The sequence below is a fragment of the Corvus brachyrhynchos genome, unplaced genomic scaffold (assembly GCF_000691975.1).
Source record: "Corvus brachyrhynchos isolate BGI_N302 unplaced genomic scaffold, ASM69197v1 scaffold70, whole genome shotgun sequence".
Classification (NCBI taxonomy): Eukaryota; Metazoa; Chordata; class Aves; order Passeriformes; family Corvidae; genus Corvus; species Corvus brachyrhynchos.
In genome coordinates, this window is record NW_008236217.1 from 6451147 (window position 1) to 6470915 (window position 19769).

At 36.5% G+C, this 19769-nt stretch overlaps 1 protein-coding gene across 4 annotated transcripts in view; it reads left to right on the plus strand.

Annotated features, from left to right (window-relative positions):
• PDE10A (phosphodiesterase 10A) overlaps positions 1 to 19769 on the plus strand; it is a 347743-nt gene that overhangs the window by 318796 nt on the left and 9178 nt on the right. For 3 of the 4 annotated variants that reach the window (XM_017746080.1, XM_008643319.2, XM_017746072.1), the window contains 9 exons: positions 961 to 1103; positions 3273 to 3365; positions 3950 to 4136; positions 5529 to 5671; positions 7683 to 7766; positions 10170 to 10320; positions 12880 to 13035; positions 16197 to 16369; positions 17477 to 17588. In XM_017746080.1, coding sequence (XP_017601569.1) covers positions 961 to 1103; positions 3273 to 3365; positions 3950 to 4136; positions 5529 to 5671; positions 7683 to 7766; positions 10170 to 10320; positions 12880 to 13035; positions 16197 to 16369; positions 17477 to 17588 — 1242 coding nt within the window. The remainder of the gene's footprint in view (positions 1 to 960; positions 1104 to 3272; positions 3366 to 3949; positions 4137 to 5528; positions 5672 to 7682; positions 7767 to 10169; positions 10321 to 12879; positions 13036 to 16196; positions 16370 to 17476; positions 17589 to 19769) is intronic. The other variant, XM_017746063.1, reaches the window with a different exon arrangement.

Below are 19769 nucleotides of genomic sequence, written 5' to 3' on the forward strand. Positions count from 1 at the left end.
GCATATTGCCGTCTTAAGTTAACATAGTGATCGTTGGTTGATTTTTGTCTCTCTCTTTCCTCTTTTTCTCAGAAAGACTATTGTATGTGTGAGAAATACTTCAGTGAAGAGCTGTTCTGTTCCCAGGACAAGATTCTGTTCTGACAGTCAGTGGTCCTGGGAGTTGTTTTTGCTAAGATAAAACTAGTTGGTTCAAAGTAAGATAGAGACCATGCAAGTCTGTTCCTGTACTGGGGTACTTCTTTGGCTGTGGCTGGTACCTTTGGGCTTTGGTTAGTTCATGCAGAATTTCTAAGTCTCACCTCTTGTGCAAGTACTGTCCCTGACATCAGGAGGGTGCAGCCATTTCCTAACCCTCTGCCTAGGTCAATCCATAGTGATATCTCAAACGACAGAATCACAGGATCACAGAATATTTCTCACTTGGAAGGGACCCACAAGGATCATTTGTTCATTGTTAGGTATTACAGGGACACTTAGCTTTTTAGAAGCAAACACTACCCTCTCTGTTTTGTCTGTCTTTGGTGGATATTAAATACCAATATATTTACATTGAAGATGAAGGCAAAAAGTCAACATTGTTCTTATGTATTGTTCTAACTTATTTATTTAAAATCAAGTAAAGATGAATAGCATCTAAACATAGAGGGAGGAAAGGTACCGTTTTGAAAAGCCTTGAAAAACAATTAAGTAGGAAAGCTATTTTCTTTCAGGAAACTTTCAAATCTCTGAAGATATTCCTGTATTTCTCAAAGTGAACACTCTAATTTACAAAAAAAATATTGAATTCAAGATTTTACTTTTGAATTGTATCATAAAAGATTGCTCCTTCAAACTGATTTCCATACTGGATAGCTTCTCAAAACTTTTATTGTACACGGATGTATGTTTTTATCAGGTAAATGACTGGAGATAATCCAACTCATGAACGTTAACACTGGTTTTGTTTTTTGTCTGTAGATATATGCAAAAAACCTGGTGAATGCAGATAGGTGTGCACTCTTCCAGGTTGACCACAAAAATAAGGAGCTGTATTCAGACCTTTTTGATATTGGAGAAGAAAATGATGGAAAACCTGTCTTTAAGAAGACCAAAGAAATAAGGTAAGAATAGCTAACAGAAGAGTGCAGTTTCATTTTAACTATGGATGTGCAGGCATTTTGTTACCCAGTTTCTGTGCCTATCTGCAGGTACCCTGACAATACTTGTCATACTGTGATATCATTCCCACCAGGACCCGCCTCCAGAAGGTAGTACTTCTGGGAATGACATTGCAGTGCCATCGAAACAGCGTCTCTGAAGCTTTAACGTCACTCCTGGAAATGCCGTCTTCCGGAGGCGGTCCTTTTGGAAATCATGTTGGGAAAAAAACAGAGGTGTTCTGAGGTAGGTAAAGGTGCAGGTAATAGTGCACCTAATCCGTAGTCTGCCAGTTTGGGACTTTTCTTCCCAAGAGTGTTCCCAAGAGGAATTAAAATTTGTGTGATTCAAGCACATCCAAAGCAAGGAAATCGCAATTTGCACTTCTTATGGATGGATTAGGCAAATGTAGACTTGAGTATGGATTGGTCGTTGGTTTTGAAGATTTCAAGTTCAGTAATTTAATTTTACTTTTCTCATGTGAATTTAGATTTTCAAACTTTTAATGAATTGTGATACTGAACAATGCTTGAAGTGGTAAATTTGAAAATATATATTGTCTGGTAATGGCTACACAGGATTCCCTGACTAAAATTTATGTGTGTTTCTGCTTCATGTCACAGGTACCTAATTTTTACACTTACGCACTTTTTTTAATAAAAGAGGCTAAACAACAAAGTAAATATAGTGCTTTTCACATTTCAAAAATTATGAATCCCTAACAGCTCCAGACTAAGATTTTCAAAGGCATGCAGGTTTCAGATGTTCAGCTTCTTAAAAGAAAGAAGTGTGTGACTAAATACCCTGTACTAAATTTTTCCTAAAATATTCAGCGTTGATTTTTATCAGAACTTTTTTCATTTCCTCCTTATACTTTTAAAGTTCTGGGCCAATATAAGATGTGATTCATGTTTTCACTAAAACTCCTTTAGACAAACTTACTCCCACTTACCATTGTGTGAGTGAGAATGGAAGGAGTCAAAATTGGTGCAATTTGCGTACTGACAAGCAAGGAGGTGGTGTAAATTAAAGAAGCTGGCCTGCTTTAACATGCACTTTCCTACTCCTTCTTGATAATTGTTTTTCTTGCTTATATCTTTCTGTCTTTTCTGTATGTTATTGAAATGTTGATTCTAAGTGCAAGGGTGTGAGCCATTTCACAGGTACTGTATACTGAAAGTGAAGTGCAACTTAAATATCTGTAAAAAAGTGACACTGAATGAGTCATCAGGAAGGAGTCTTAAGTTGGTGTGATGTGCCTATCATAAGAAGCAACAGAAAAATCTAACTCAAAGTCAGGTGTGCAGGATGAAATCCTGACAGCTTTATCACTAACTTCAGTACCAGACATCAGGGTACTATGAGAGTACATTTAGACTTCAAAGCGTTCCACATATGATTCTTTCTACATGGTTTTCTCCATAAATTATCTTCTGCTTGTATGTCATAACTACTTTATGTCTAAATATTGAAAATTATTTACTCACAAGACAGACGTATGGATTTTTCTGATACAATTTAGGAATATAATTGTGTAACTTCCTTGTGGTGAATAAGGGATGCAGTTAGTACCATGGCATTGTTTGATTGTCATGAAACAAGCTAATCATTCCAAAGTCTACATGGCAAATGCATCTAATGTTTAGCTATGAATTTTCCACTGGTCTTTTTCCAAAATTTTGTTATCAAATACACACACACACACACACATCCCACCCAAAGAAACAAGTTCCATGTTGCCTTTGTTGTGTCTAAAGAAACAATGAATATGTAAAAGTCATAACAAAATCAATACCTTTTAAATGTAAACACAAGTCTCAGGTTCTGTACAAATGTTATATTTGTTAGGGATAACTCCCTGGGTTATGAAGACTTCGAATTTTTGTCACTAAAATGGTCATGTTATGGCATGTTTTGTATTAAACTATGTAGCTATATAAAATGTTTTCAGAAAGTATCTGTTAGGATGTGCTTTTTAATTTTGTTATGTACTACTAGTTTTTGTAAGATTTTTCTCCTCAAAGCAAGAAAATGACGCTGGTTGGGAACACCCATTACTGTGCCCAAGACAGACTCCACTGGAAAAATGTGTTTTCCGTATTTTCGCTAATACACATTTTTATTTTCTCCAGATTTTCTATAGAAAAAGGAATAGCTGGTCAAGTGGCAAGAACAGGAGAAGTCCTTAATATCCCTGATGCCTATGCAGACCCACGCTTTAACAGGTAGGGTGTTGTTCATTGGAAGGGAAGATAGATCACCAAACCTTTTACATAAAATTACTACTTAAATTTCATATTCAGATGCATTCATGGAGCTGTGGTCCTCTGATGAGGAGGCAACTTTTAGATATTTATGTAAATGATTTAGCCATCGCAGATAATTTTAAGGTACAAATAAAAAGTATTATTTTATCAAATATTAATATAATGGGGGAAAATATAGTTAGATTGTTGCTGATTTTCATTATTAGTCTCCCTGCAATCTCATTAGTTTCAGGGTAGAAAAAACAGTTCACTACCAAATAACATGCCTAAGAATACCTGAATGTTCTTTAACTCTGTGTTTGAGGCAATATTGATTCTTTGTCTTGCAAATGGCTATTAAAGGATTAAAAAGTTCTTTCTAAGTATGATACAGTAGATAGAAGTATTTGAGGATTTTGGAGGTGAAATTCTTTCAGGTACCAATTCGGTCTACTTTAAAACAATTCAGTACAGTGTACATCAACATTTGTGAGAATCAAGGAATAGATACCAACTGATATTAACTTTTTTCTTTTTTTTCTTTCTCCTTCATGGCTCTCCAGAGAAGTAGACCTCTACACAGGCTACACAACCAGAAATATCCTGTGCATGCCTATTGTCAGCCGAGGAAGTGTAATAGGTGTTGTGCAGATGGTGAACAAAATAAGTGGAAGTGCCTTCTCTAAAACTGATGAGAACAACTTTAAAATGTTTGCCGTCTTTTGTGCTTTAGCCTTACACTGTGCTAATGTAAGTTTTATTTACAATTTTGTAAATTATAATGAGAATAGTTAAGTATTTTGATGTTACAGATTATTGAAATTATTCGTAAGTTTGTTTCATTGAAATAACATTGAATTCCTTGGTGAATAATTCTATTTTAAGAGGATGACAGGGATTTCATTTGAAATAACCATACTCTGGATATATCTATTTTGTGTAGCTAAACTGAGAGAGCAAGCTCTGAAATGTGAATAATATCTGTTTTCCCTTTTTCACTAGAAAGTATGGCTATTATTTATTTTATAAATTCAGATTGTATTTTATAAATTTAACTGGGGAATGGAGATGCCGTATATTCTCTCAATTCCACATGCTTAATACTTAAAGATCAATTTTTACACTTAATGCTGTGGTACATACTTATAATTATCCATGCTTCTAGATAAGAGTGGATGGCTATTTTCGTCTTCAAACTCTTCATCATCTCAAAATTTACTATTCCTGTGGGAAAAATTAGCAATGTAATGATCATTACTATACAAGTATAAAAATGCAATAAATTCAATAAAAAGACAATGCAGAAAAACTGGGTTATATATTCATGGGAGGTAAAATACAATGCAAAGCCAGTTAAGCCTGGTGATTTACATTAAGGAATTTTACCAATATTGTGCTATTGGTACAGTGGGGCAGCAAATTTTATTACCAGTTACTTCAAGTTGTTTCACGTGGGTCAAGGCAGGTAGAATGGCCTGCATATAAATTACACTTGGGACTATGCACACTCAGTTGTGTGTAAGTTCACTCTTTTTAGACGGTGAATGTTACCATGCAGGGTGCACTGCTCCAGAGGATTGTTTTACTAGCACATTGTAATGTCCCCACATGTTTGCAAACCATGCCATGTCTGCAACAACTGTCTGAACCTCTCAGTAATTAATTGTGCTTATTTTTCATACTGAATAGTAATGTAGGTATGATGAACATCTCACATACCTTTTACTGAGCATAGATAGCAGTAATTTGTACTAATTAATAGAATTCATACAGTGGCAGAAAATATGAATTGTGCCCTGGTATAGGTTTTCTGTCTGTTAGAATTTTGCAGGGGACTTAGCTCTGTTTCTGACTCCTGAACTTTGATTCTTTTCCTTGGGAGAGCTCACATGCAGTGAAAAGTCAGCTGAGCCTTAGATATTTACCTGAGTGAGGAGATCAAATGATGTGATAGAAGGCCTAGTTTTCCAGAAGTACTGAATTCAGTGTAATCTGTCGCTTTTCTAATGTGTGAAGTTGTGCAGCCAAAAGCACTGTAATTTTTGCAGATGTGTATTTTAATAATCAGTGCTTGAATATGGGAAATAATTTTTTTCTTTATTAAAATTCCACATTCATGCATGACTTCTCTCTCTTTCTCAGATGTACCACAGAATTCGTCATTCAGAGTGTATTTACCGTGTAACGATGGAGAAGCTATCCTACCATAGTGTTTGTACAGCTGAAGAGTGGCAAAACCTCATGCACTGTACACTGCCTCCACATATTTATAAAGAAATTGAGCTGTAAGTATTTTTCTAATGTAGCAGCAGTTGTATATAGCCTGTTAATTTTTTTTTTTCCTATTTGTAGTGGAGTTTTTTGTAGGAAGAACTTTTATTATTGAACTACCATATCATGAACTGCCCTATCATGGGGTTTTATCTCTGGCTTTCTTATATTTAGTTATACTTAATGACCCGTGAACAAAATTTACCTATCAAAGATATAAAATTACACGCACTAAGAATTTTTCCACAGGCATGGGTAGCTGCAGTAGTTGCTTTAAGCATTAGTTTTTACCTAGGATTTGTAGGGATGTGCTTTCATTCTGATAGTCCCAAGTCACCATCAGCTCAGTGCCAGAGAGGAAGCCAAGCTTACGACCAAATGCATGTTCCCATCCCCTTGGACATGATCTAGAATTAAACATATACATCCCAGCTTGTTCCTGGAATTTTCTGGGTTGTGTATGTTTTTTAGGTTTGGTTTTGGGGTGTTTGTGTAGGGGGCGTTTGGTTTTTTTGTGAGTTTCAAGTATGTATGTGTGTGTGTGTGTTGTGCATCTCCTTGAGCTTAAGAAGGAAGAGCAAATGAAAACCCAATGTTACAAATCCCAGGTACTAGAGTGTAGAGTTGCAGCCTAATTTTGGAGGAGGACTTCCCATCCAGCCTTTTAGGCTTTCTCTGACATAATTTAGTTATTTTCAGCTGCTATATGCTGAAGATGTACCTCCATCTCTATTTTAATGGCCAGTCCCCACTCAACGCTAACAATGGGAGTCATCATATTTTTAAGTCGCTCTTTTAGGTCCAGGACAATAAATTCTACTCCAGTAACCACGTGCCTAAAATCAGCTATTGAGTCACAAAATCTAAGTTGTCTTTTTAAACCTAATCTCCAGAGCTCGTTCACTTCTGTTCGGCGCTGAGCATTGTAGCTGTGAGCAATGTGAAAGCCTGTGCTTAACAGGGACTGCTTATAGTTAAAGTTCATTACATGCTGAAGTGATTTGCTTGAATGCCAGAGCATTAACAGCTTGCAGGATTACACCCTAATAGAAGCTTATTCTTTGCAATATAATTTCTTGTGCTTTGTAAGGTGATATTATATAACCCACCTCCTCAGCAAAAATGAATTTTACTTGCAAAGATGACAGGTTTCATTCTAAATTATATTAACATCCTTTAGTTCAAGCAGTCAGAATACATTTAACCATTTTCCGAGCAATTCAGCTACCTTCAGTCCTCTCACAGCTGCTGTGCTCTTCAGTATGGCAAGCAGTTAGGTGGATTTCATGGAGAAGAAATAGAGGACTCACAGCACAGAAAGTGCAGGGAAAAGGTTAATTAATAATTGAAGGAAAAACAGTTTGACTGTCCTGGGTCCCTAAAATTAGCCCTAAATATTGATATCAGGAGAGGAGAGAAGTCTTCAAGTAATGAAGCATAAAAAATATGGTATTAAAAGTTGAATTTTCGAAGTTTCAGCTTGATTTCTATGAGCCAGTAAAAACTGATTTTTTCCTCTGTCAAAATTAGAGCGAGTCTCATGCAATTTATGCAATTTATGACAGCAATTATTGGAAAAAAATCCAGTAAATATATTTTTAGAGACACCATCTTTCCAATTCCTGGGAAGGAAGTCCAGAATATTTTAGGAATGCCTGTAAACCTCTCATTGTCCCTAAGAATTTTTTTTTTGTCTATTATTTAATCAGCAGATCCTTAAATAAAGATATATGTTTCTGCTAAGTAAACAAAGCCAAAGGCTAACTGTTGGACTTGATCATAAGGGTCTTTTCCAACATAAATTAATTACTAAATGTTTGTATAAAACTATGAGTATAGTTTCATGGACCTTAGCAGAAATACGTAATTTAACATTACTGAAAAATATAGCCTGTAAATTCAGTTTTCTGTGTGTATTCAGAAAGAAGTGAGACTTGCTGGGTATACATTTCCTAGTCATTTTCACTTGTTTTTAGTAACAATGAAAAGGTGTTTGTCTTTACTAAGCTGAAACTTTCTTCTTAGATACCATTTTGATATCAGTCCATATGAGGATGTCTGGCCTGCCATTTTTGTCTACATGGTTCATCAGTCCTGTGGGACAGCCTGGTATGAAGTATATGATTTCTTTCTTTAATTGTTAATTCTGTGTTTATTTATTAATAATTTTGGAGATAATTGCTTTCTAATTCAAGGTCTGTGTTCCTTGATGTTTTTTTCCTATGTTTGGTCTGTACAGGAGTGTAATAAACAGGCTGGATTTCATGTCCCAGCTCCTTGGTCCTTGGTTAATAAAATGCAGGAACAGTCAGGTTAAAGAGCTTGTGATATCATCCAAACAGTTGGCCTTCCAATATACTGAAAAATTGTTTAGTTCTGAGATGAGGTTGCTTTTCAGACAGAAGATGGTAAAGACAAAAAGCAGTCTTCCCAAAAAGGGGAGAACGTGCATGAAAACTGATTTTTCAAATATATAGTTGCTGAAATTAATAATGTATATGGTAAAAGTAAACTAAGATCAGATCTTTATCTTGCTAAGTGAATCAGTTATTTGCATAGTTGTGCATTAATTTTGAAAGTGATTAAATTAAATTGAATGCTTCATTTGCTGTCCTTTCTCTCAGTGTTCATTATCATTACCAAGATCAGTAGCCTCTTGGCTAAGTATGGCCCATTGCTGAAAGAAAGGAGCTGCTCCAAATTATGGAAAAAAAATCTATAAATGGTCAATTGAAAGGGGAAGTACATCCCTACAAAAGGAAGAAACATTCAGGAAATGTTTGTTGGTGTTTCATTTTGTCTTGCTAACTGAATGAATCTCCATGCCCTCAAAGTGTAGTCAAACCAGAGGGTCTTTCTCAATCTTCCTCAATGCTGCAGAGTGGATGACTTGTAGAAACAGTTCTCTACTGCTCAGAGTAGTTAGCTTGTTTCCATTCCAGACTGAATGGCTGTGGATGCAGGATTGGGGGTCATATTTTCAGTCAGGGTCTGTTCTCTTCTCTCTCTGACTCCCAGTCTCTTCCTTTCAAGGTGTAGCTTTGATGAGAAAGAATTGGTATCTCCTTGATGTTTTTCAAATGAGCCTCATCTTTCACATATCAAATTAAGGAAACAAAAGTGAGGAAAATATTTGAAAAGGAGACTGTTGGAACAGGACTTGTATTTAATTTCTGGAAGAACAAAACTTCTCAAACCCTTGACAAAAAACCAAGAATTTTAAGACTAAAATTTGATTTTAATATATTGAGAAGTAAGGTTGTGCCTTAAAGTATTTACCTATATAATGTATAATTGTCCTGTCCATGGAGGATTTCAGAGAAAATTCTATCATACTCACTACAATTTCTTTGCTCTTCTGAAGCAATAATATTTTACTGCTTTAATCAAGTATGCAAAATACAGCAGCGGACGAAGTAATCGTATTCCACTTTGATGTGTCACAGATAATGATTTTCCCTTTAGCTATAACTGTACTCTCATGTAATAACCATTGAGTTGAGATTGGGTGCAGATGGAAGTGACTACTGTGATATTCTGAATTATGAATTATGTACTACTTTAAACAATAGTTCTGTCACTCTCTGACTTTTTAAAATTAAAAAAGAAAGCTTAAAGTTTTTTGAAAGACAGTATGCTTCTGGTTTTCCTAATGTCAGATTAAGGCCAAGAATAATAATTCCATTGCTCAGCATGCAACTGTAGAAATACACATTTCTGCCTGTTTCCATGTAGTAGATGTGTCTGCATTTTTACACATAGGTCAGAAACATTCAGCTTTTTTCTCACCTCACGAGTACTGCAAAACTAGAACATTAGTACCACTTTCCTGATATACCCAAGAAATTCTTAAAACGTGGAACTTAAATCGCAGCAACAAGGGAAAAAAATGAGAATAAAGTAAAACTGCCTTTTTATGAGGGTAAAAGTCATTGACTTAGGACTTAACAAAATTTTGTTTGGTGAGAAGTGAAGAAACCGAGAGATGTGAATTTCAGTTCTGTTAGGCTAAGGTGGAAAAAAAATCTAAAAGTATTGGAAAAATAAAATCTTCCTCTTTTCACAGTGTCAATATGGAGCATCTCCATTTAAACAGGTTTATTTCTTCTATGTCCTTTGCTTAAAAAACCCTGAATTTTCTGTTTTGATCACAAATCATGTTTTTAAATTGTCCATTAGATGCAGACTTGCACTACATTTCAAGTTGAATAAGCAATTGAAAGAAATCACTTCAAGTTTCTGGGAGCAGGGAAGGTCATGCAATTGTGTTGACTGAGCTGGGTAGCATGACTTATGTTCCCGAATTTAACAGATTAAACTAAGAGCATTGTCAGGTGTCCACGCTCCTCTGTCCTTGCCAAACTTGTGTGACTCTCCATGTCATTCAATGAGTCATCCACAGTGAGAGTCAATCCTAGCAAGAAGGGTAAACCAAAGACCATCTTTTCTCCTCTGCTGCTTGTTTTTCCCTGTTCTTATTTCTTGTCTCTGACCGAATTAATTTCTTCCTAGCTTTGAACTTGAAAAGCTGTGTCGATTTACTATGTCTGTGAAGAAGAATTATCGCCGCGTGCCCTACCACAACTGGAAGCATGCAGTCACCGTTGCACATTGCATGTATGCCATCCTGCAGAACAACCAGGGCCTTTTCACTGATCTAGAGGTAGGTGACATGGTGGTATCAGTTACCACACCTCATCAGAGCTATCAGCTGTTGTACAAGTATATTTTCTGTGCTAGAGTTTTTTTGTCAGTTTGGGCAGAGTGTATGTAAAGGTCTTCATGGAGGAATGGATGTGGGTAAAGAGTTTGAGGGAGGACGATTACTCTCATTCCTAATCCTAGTCATGTTTTCCAGGACTGCCCCTAAAAAAGCAGTGTAGATTTGGTACAAATCCATGTCTAAGTTTTGTGGTCCTCCCTGCCCACTTACAACCACAGTCTTTAATTATTAACTAACTGTCAGATCTCTTGTGAGGGAGGGAAACACCCTGGGTCTTGAATCCTGTGAGGTCTGGGAGATCCTGAATAGGAGGACAAGGGTTGCAGAGATGGCTGACATACGTGAGTAAAGGAGAAGAGCCAAACTTTAAATTGATCTCTAAATGGAAAAGATAAATAGTAAAATGGAAGGCTTAGAATGTTAATACACAGTATGGAAAACTGTCACTTGTTTTTCTTCTGAATAATGGTAGGTACAACTGAGGGTGCTGTCTGTTATTAATGTTACATGAAACTTTTGACTCGGAGAACCTACTTTCAGTTATGTATAACTGCCAAATATTATCCATTTGGGCTGTAATTTTCCAGGCTCTGTTAACTTCCTCAAGTTGATCCATTTGGGGAAATTTCAGGCATAATTGTTTGGCTCTTTAAAAGAGACATGCTAGTAGAAATCAAAGTTTTGTTCAGTGTATAAGAGGAAAATTAAATTTGGCGATCTTTCTTTTGAAAAGGTATAGTTTATCCTGCTGTAAAGGAAAGACTTGAAAGTTGACACTGAAATGTGAAAGAGGCATGTGTCAGGCATATTTGGCCAAGCTATGCAAGTTTGGAAAAAAAAAATCAGTATTCCTTTAACAACAAAAATCTGTGGAGTGCAGCTTCAGAGAATTTTTAAAACTCTGATAACATTCAGTAGTAACCAAGAGGTAAGCCCCATCTCTTTGGAGATGCAGAGTAAGAAAAAGAGAGCAAAAAAGACAGCTGTTAAGAGAGATGGAAACAGTATTTTTTCCCTGCAAACTCCAGCCAGCCTTCATCTGTTTGAGTGTCTTATTCCAGTCAGTGTCCCAGCTTTTCAGCAGTCTTCTTTCTTGATAATCGGACAAGAATACAGGAAACTGCTGAAAGAAAGTTTGGGGATCTATGGGCTGACCTCAGGTGAGGGATGCTGACACAAACCTCAGTAGATTTAGATGGGAAGAGAAGTATAAAACACTGTAAAGGAGACACTGATCTGGAGACAAATAGATCCAGCAGTTTTCAGTGATTAAAGAATTAGGATCCAAGCAGGGACAGTAGGCACAAGGTCAAGAGCGCTGTTATTGGGCACTGTATAATCCTGTAGGACTGAGACAAGAATGACTTCCTGAGACATGGAGACTGAGACAAGCTGGTACTGTGCAATTTCAAGTGATGGAGGTCTGTGTTATGCTCCTAAGGGTTCCACTTCTGCTGAGGATCTGTGTGGACACGTGCTGCTGCATCACCTGGGGTTTTTTGTATGCTTTTTAAAAATATACAAGATGAACTATTGAAAAGACATAATTCAAAATAGAAGTCAATGTCTCAAAATCAGAAATACAATTGGTGTTGCTGCAGCCCTATTTCTGCACATAGTGTATTTGTGATAATATTTTTAATTGCATCATTAATTTCTTAATCATAAATCATTGTTTGCTATTTTTCCACAGAATCATGGGTCCCTTAGTATAGTATCCAGGTTTGATGTTGCACACTTAATAGATGGTTAATCAATATTCTTTTTCTGCTTCATTTTATAGCCTTATCCTTGTTTACTGAACACTTATCAGAACCAATTATAAGAGGAAGCTATTAGGTCTCTGAAGACGTTTTCTTGATACTTCATGCCAACAGTGACAGAGTCATAAACGTTAATGAATTTGTTTTCCAAACACATAAGTTAAGTGAAAACCTTTTGAGAAAGAGATTTCAGGGACTCCATTTTTTCAGGATATTAAGGATTAACTATATAAAAATCCCAGTTACTGTCTTTATTTGTTTGCAATTGCTATTGTCCAGTATTTGAAAAATACTCAACTAGGAGATTTGGTTAACATCTCTAGGAGTGTTGCAGAGGCAGGTCTGGCATTGAACTTCAGTGTATCTGTCTTGACCAGGAGATCATACATCTTGTATGTTTCTTCTCCCTCAATAACTGCACTTTTTATTGTTTTAATAACCATGGTAAGGATTCAGTGGATAACCAGACTGATTTCTTCTGAAGCAGAGTTCATCCAACAGTATGTTATTGTCAAACAAGGTTTTTTAAATGCATAATATAATTACAATTGGAGCAAGAATTTCAATTCGGCATGTCCTTACTGTCACGTTTCTCTCATTTTTAAGGATATTTCTACATGTGCTCTTTGAAGGCAGTGTGAGCATAGTGCAACTTCTACCGTATTTTGGGTAGAGAGTGACATCTAGGGGCAGGAAATACATCTTGCTTTTCATGCTTGTGTCAATTTTTTTGTAGCGAAAGGGTCTTTTAGTTGCATGCCTGTGTCATGACCTGGATCACAGAGGTTACAGCAACAGCTATCTTCAGAAATTTGATCATCCCTTAGCTGCTCTCTATTCCACATCAACAATGGAACAGCACCACTTCTCGCAGACTGTGTCCATCCTGCAGGTAGGATTATTGAAATTGTGTGTTCTGTGCATTAGTGTTCAGTGGTGGAAATAGGAGTCACATCATTACCCACTAGATTTTCTGAAGCATGCTCAGTTTAATTTCTCTATTATAGTACTCATTTAGACGAGTGGAAGATTTATTACAGCAAGACAGGTTTCACAATTAGCAAAACAGCTTTCTCAGAATCTTGAAGTTGTAAAAAATATCGCGTATTTGAGGGTCTTTACTTATGGCCCACCTTTGAAGCTTTTGGCTTCTGGTTCTATGGAAGTTTTTTTCCATGACCATGTGGAATAGGAACTCTGAAAATGAAAAATCATTTTCTCAGTTACATATTTAGTTTTTTGTCATAATGTGTTTCAACAAAGTCTTCAACCATCCTGAAATTTTGAATAAAAACTCAAGTACTGGCAAAAATTTGTATGAGAAATTTGAAAACCTGCTGTAATAAATTCTGTGAACATTGAATGTGTGGCATGAAAGAGGAAGTTTTAATTTTTCATGCATGAAAATTGTAAACTTATTTCATTATGTTATCCTTTGCTTTTTTGTTACTTGACAATTTGAAATAAAAAAACCTGAGTAAGGTAATATTCTGTGAAAGATAGTTCTTAGTATGAGGTCATGTGTCTATGTTTAATGAAGAAAAAACTGCAAGAAAACGTGCAGACACTTTGGGAAAATACAGGTGTGCTACACAGCCACACACATATTTTCTCATGAGTGAAATTTTTATAATTCTCAATTAGAAGAGTGAGTACTCTTACCTGTGAAACTGCTGCCAGTCCACACTTGCGCTCACTAGTTTGAGTTTTCTGTGCACACTCAGCCTTAACTTGCTACTGTGACACTAATTCATTGTTAACCTTTCTTTCTTTCTGGTTTTTCAGGGGAAGATATTTATTTTCTTAAATATGTAATCACCTTTTAGGAAAAATACATATTCTGTCTTGCATTCAGAAGCACATCTTGTGATTATGGTTTTAGGTATCATATACATTTAATCACAGAATGGAAGCTTTATCTCTGAATGCTCCTTCATGTAGGAGGGTGTAATTGAATCCTTCAGTGGTGGTATGGCATTAGATGTTTAGTGTTCATTCTTTGTGTGAATTTGTGCACAGTGAGCATGTTCCTGAGTCATTAACACTTCACTGTCCAAACCATTTTGCATTTTTTTCTGGCAGAAATGTTGTAATCGATGAAAATCCCATTTGCCAACAAGGCAGGGAACCCTTTTGCTTCCCTGCTACCTCCTAGATTTGCTGTCAGTGTGAGTGAGGAAAGGGGAGATAAGTGGCCAGGGCTGTAGAGTGGATTCTAGACACTGGCCACTGAAACACCCATGCTGGTGGTAATTAGCTGCAAATGCAGACTAGAGCAGCCTTTTGGACTTGCTGGTTTTTGTTTGAATCAAAAGTCTTACTGAATTCCTGGACTGATGGAAAAAAAAAAGCCAAACCAGCCCACCAAGCTCTTTAGGGTTTATCTGAGTGAGTTTTAATTTTACATTAGTAACCTGCAGTACTTTTAACCTCTTGAAACTTTAGAGTTGCTTTGGTCATCCACCTGCAGTTCTAGTGTACTCCATACTTAGGACACAGAGGATTCTATTCACTAGCTTTAGCTCAGCAGGGAAAGAACAAAATCTTAGGAGCTGTACTTTGTATGTACTACTCAAAAGCCTAAGTGACACACTCATAACTGGTGGCTTCTGTCAGCACTTTACAGAATCAGTTCTTTTGAGTAGTCTGAACAGAAGCTGTCATAGTGGTCTTTCTGAGAGTGTAGCTTCTAAAGCCCAAGAGTAGAATCCAGAATAATTTAAATACTAGGACAAATAGCCTGTTCCCATGAATTAGACAGCCAGGTTGGGGAGTAAAGGCTCCCCAAACCCCTAAATTGTGAGGATTAGTAGTAGTAATTTTTTACTCCTAAAGTGCTGATGATGGGTTAAAATGTTCTGAATTTTTTTTTTAAACATCATGTTCTATGACTTAGAAATCTGTCAAAGTAGCATTCAGACTTAGATAGATTCTATTTTCTATTCATTATTCACAATAAATCTACTTGTCTAAGTAAAAGTACTGGAAAATGATGTTTACGTTCCGGATGGTGAGAGAAACCAAGCCTATTTGTACTGCAGAGGATTTATTTTGAGCAAATTATGTAAATACTTGATGAAAGTCAAGGAAAATTTTTGAGCTTCAGGCCAAATGCCAATTAAATGTCAAAACCCATCTGCATTTATTATAGTTTAATAATATTTTTTTATTTCTGAATGTGCACACCTTGACATGGCTAGCTCTTTTTTTTTTTTTTTTTTGGTCTGCTTCCTCTCAACAGTAGGAAGAGTTTTGACAAGTTGTTTTCCAAATCTTAGAGAGAGCAGATAGTCTTGACTTTTTAAAATATGCTATAGCTTCATTAGCTATCATGAAGCATGGATATAGTCAGTTAAATGATCAATAATACACTGTGGAAATTGAAAACTGATGGCAGTGGTGTGTTACCAGAGCCTCCATAGTGGAAACCATTGTCTTTAGTTTATGAGTCGTTCAATTTAAGGTTGAACAAAGCAGCTTTTTCCCCTAAATGTTCATATACATTAAAATAATTAACTTTATTTTTATATAGAAAATCGTGTCAGTAAATGCAGCAATTTCAGGCACATTTCATTTGGAACGCTAGGAAAACAAAATTATTTTGTATTTCTAACTTCAGTGTTTCTTTATCCATACTATATATTACACAGTATCAAAACTGGGCTTAAGTGAATCAGGTACTCAGTTTAGCAACTGGTCCAACTCTGGACCAGAATTGAATCACAAATTTCCAAGTCAGCACTGTCTGGAAGTTCTGTGTCTGTAGTGCTTCTAAATCAAAGAAAAAGATTTCAATAATTTTTCTCTAGTAATACCTTTAGGCTTCAGAAGGAGCAGTCCCAAAAACAGATTGGTGGCTTAGTCACAGGTTTTTTTCACTACAGTGTTTGAAAAGTAAAAAAAAAAAGGGAATTTCAGGCTATTAACATTTGAATTTGCAACAAAACTTGTCATTGGGCTGTAAAACCGTTGCAACCTGTATGGTGAAGTAAAGACTGAAATCATCTCAGAATTAGAGCTTGTGCTTTTTATTGGTTTTTTACTTTTTCATAGCTGGAAGGGCACAATGTCTTCTCCAATCTGAGCTCCAGTGAATATGAGCAAGTACTTGAGATCATCCGGAAAGCCATCATCGCCACAGACCTTGCCCTGTATTTTGGAAACAGAAAACAGCTTGAGGAGCTGCATCAGACGGGAGCATTAAACCTTAAGAACCAAACACACAGGTAAAGCAGCAAACAAGAAGTATATCCCAATGGCATTAGTCTAGAAAGAGAAACCCTTTTGTTTTTTTTAAAAGGATTATCTCTGAATGGTAATTTTCTTACATATGTGATCTCTAAGACCAGCAGTGTGTAAAATTTCACATATGTAACAGTAATTTCCATTGCTTTATATTTGCATTGACCCTTATATGGCTGATGACTCCTCTATCTTAACGTAGGGGAAGTGCACTTTGCCATTTATTGATTGATTATACTGTGTATTTGTGTATTTCCTCTGGTATATTTGTCTGTTGGTACATGTTTAATGATTGCTATCACACTGGCAGGCAAGTTAGCAAGCTCTGTGCTTTTTCACATGGAATAGGCATTATTAACAAAGATGCAGGTGTCCTTAAGGGCCATCTTAATTTCTCCATTGTGTCAAAACACGTGAATTTAAATTAAATTGCCAGTTTTCTTTATAAAACTTAGATTCACAAACCATAGATTTGTGCTATAAAATTGATTAAATAGGATTTTTGTGTGTGTGTGTGCCTTATTCTAATCATGATTTTAATACCAGTGATGATGTTCAGTTACTCTGTGAACAGGTTTGTCAGTGTTTGACAGAGTCACGCCTTGGATTCTTCTGTCAGGGTTTGAATTCATTCCAACACAGCAATGACAGTATCTGAGACAGACTCAGAAGTAGTCTTTCCTCTCTTTTGGAGCATATTTCCTCTCTCTTTAAAGAACAGAAATAAATGCAACAATAAGATATGCCATCTTTCTTTTTGTAGACTTGTACTGTATTTTCAGAAAATTATGGAGGGGCATGTGAGTGTTTTAACAGGCAGGCACTCTGTGCCCTTGTCAATGTATGTGATTGTGTAGCGGATGGCCAATGAACTCTGCAGACAATGAAGGGAATACAACAAGGAATACAGTATAGAGTCTGTGCCATGCCTTACCAATGAATCATAAATGAGGAAGAAACAAGCTAGGTGGGAGAAAATTTATAGTGTATATACATTGCTGCTGATTAAACTGGGCAAGGGCAAATGAAAACTTAGCAGAGTGATCATTAATTCTTTTCCAAACTTACAATTTAATGTTATTTTATTTTAGAGATAGAGTGATTGGACTGATGATGACAGCTTGTGATCTGTGTTCTGTAACAAAATTGTGGCCAGTTACCAGACTGACAGCCAACGATATATATGCAGAGTTCTGGGCTGAGGTATGTGTGATTCTTTTGCTTACTCTCCCTATAAATGGAAGCATTCAGGAAGAAAAAACCCAACTATGAGTATTTTTCAATCAATATCTTGGTGTACTTGTTTTAAAGAGAGTTCAGTGGTGCATGCATGTGTTTGTTGCTTACTCGGAAGCTATTTAAAGAGCTGAGTTAGCTATCTAATTTTCAGGCAATGTTTTTTCTCTCTGTTCAAGATAATGTAGAAAGTATGTCCTAACAGAAAGTGACCAAGCAACAGAACATAGAAGAAATCACTAACTGTAGTCACTAACTTTAGTTACTTGTAGAAATGCAAAATATGAAACCAGTTTCCAGGTCAGCTGCCTTGAAACATAAAGCTATAGTTTTATGATTCAAGTGATTACAGAAAATGCTAAAGCAAATATGACAAACATTAAAGCTTTTCTGAGGCTTCTCTGTGAGCCAGATCAACAACAGTGTCTCAGAGAGAGCTGGATCTTCAATATATGGAAAGCTACTTGACAGTTAAGGTGTACTGAGAATTGAAACAAGGCACTGAACTGTAGTAATGTAACCACGTTCATAAATAAATATGCAGTCTCCCACATGTCGTATGCTGAGGAGTAAATATCCTAATTGTTTAATTTTTAAAGTGGAAGTGACCGCTCTGGGGATAAGAAATTCTGAGGTTGTTCCGTAGAGTGGAGTTATGCAACTTTAGGAGATACATTGTATTTTCAGAACTATTATTGAATGTGTGTTTGATTAAGTGTTTTTCTTTTCTCTTATGTGCCCTGTGGAATCTTGCAGTATTCAGTGGGCTTATTTCTGTTTTACTCAGGCCTAAAATAGAAATCAGGCCCATGGAGTTGATGTAGCATGCAAATAGTGTGGAGATTGTTATCCTGCCTGTTGCATGTTCATGATGAAATTCCAGATGTGCGCTTCTTGTGGGTGTATTGCGTATTCACATGTTCTTGTTCTGTTAATTATAAACAGTCCAGACTACAACAATATTTGAAAAATGCTGACTGTATAAACTCAAAGATCTAGTTCAGTACTCGCTTTCTGAAATGCCTGTACTGGAAAGTGAGTGTTCTTATGAGTGATGTAATCGAGGTATAATATTGACATGCTTCAATGATTACATACTCAACTTTTTTGCTAATAAGTAAACAGACTTTTCAATGCAAATCTTGTGAACTCAGTGGAGAAGGAAGGATCAAACTGATTTTCCATACTCAAAAATAGTAAAGATGGAATTATGGACATAATTGCACCTGTCCAGATGTTAATTTTTTGTAATCCAAAGATGAGTTAATAAAGGTAGATGTTGATATATTGCTATTTCAGGGAGCAAATGTAAAGTAGAATTTATTGACAGTAACTGAATTCTGTAATAGCTGTTGTATTGAATCCTCTTTTAAGAGGAGGTTGATTGAGGTACAGGAGAAGTTGAATATATTGTGATCCAGTCAGGATGGCTGAGAGATCCAGCCACAGGTATAGAAAGATTAGATTGTGTTTCACTGCAGAAATTGTTACCTAATTGGGAAAAAGGTTACCTCTAGAAAAGTATATTTAACTAGATTGAATGGTTATGTTGCATGAGTGTTGTGGTTTAACCCCAGCTAGCTGCCAGGCCCCATACAGCCACTTGCTCACCCCCCCCACCAGCAGGACTGGGGAGAGAATCTGAAGGTTAAAAGCTGGAAAACTCATGGGTTGAAATAAAGACAGTTTAAAGGGAAAGCAAAAGCTGCACACACAAGCAAAGCAAAACAAGGAATTAATACAGTGCTTCCCATGGACATGGTTCAGCCAACTTCAGGAGAGCAGGGCCCCATCACATGTACTGGTTACTTGGGAAGACGAACACCATCACTCCAAATGTCTCTGCTATGTTCTTCTTCCTTTCACTTTATATGTTGAGCATGATGCCATATGGCCTGAAATGTCCCTTTGGTCAGTTTGGGTTACCTGTCCTGGCTCTGTCTCCTCCCAGTCTCCCATGAACCCCCAGCTCCCTCACCAGCATGGCAGTACGAAAAGCAGGAAAGGCCTTGGCTCTGTGCAAGCCCTGCTCAGCAATAACAAAAACACCCCGATATTATCAACCCTGTGCTCAGCATGAATCCAAAACACAGCCCCATGCCAGCCACTGTGAAGAAAGTTAACTCTACCCCAGACAAAACCAGCATG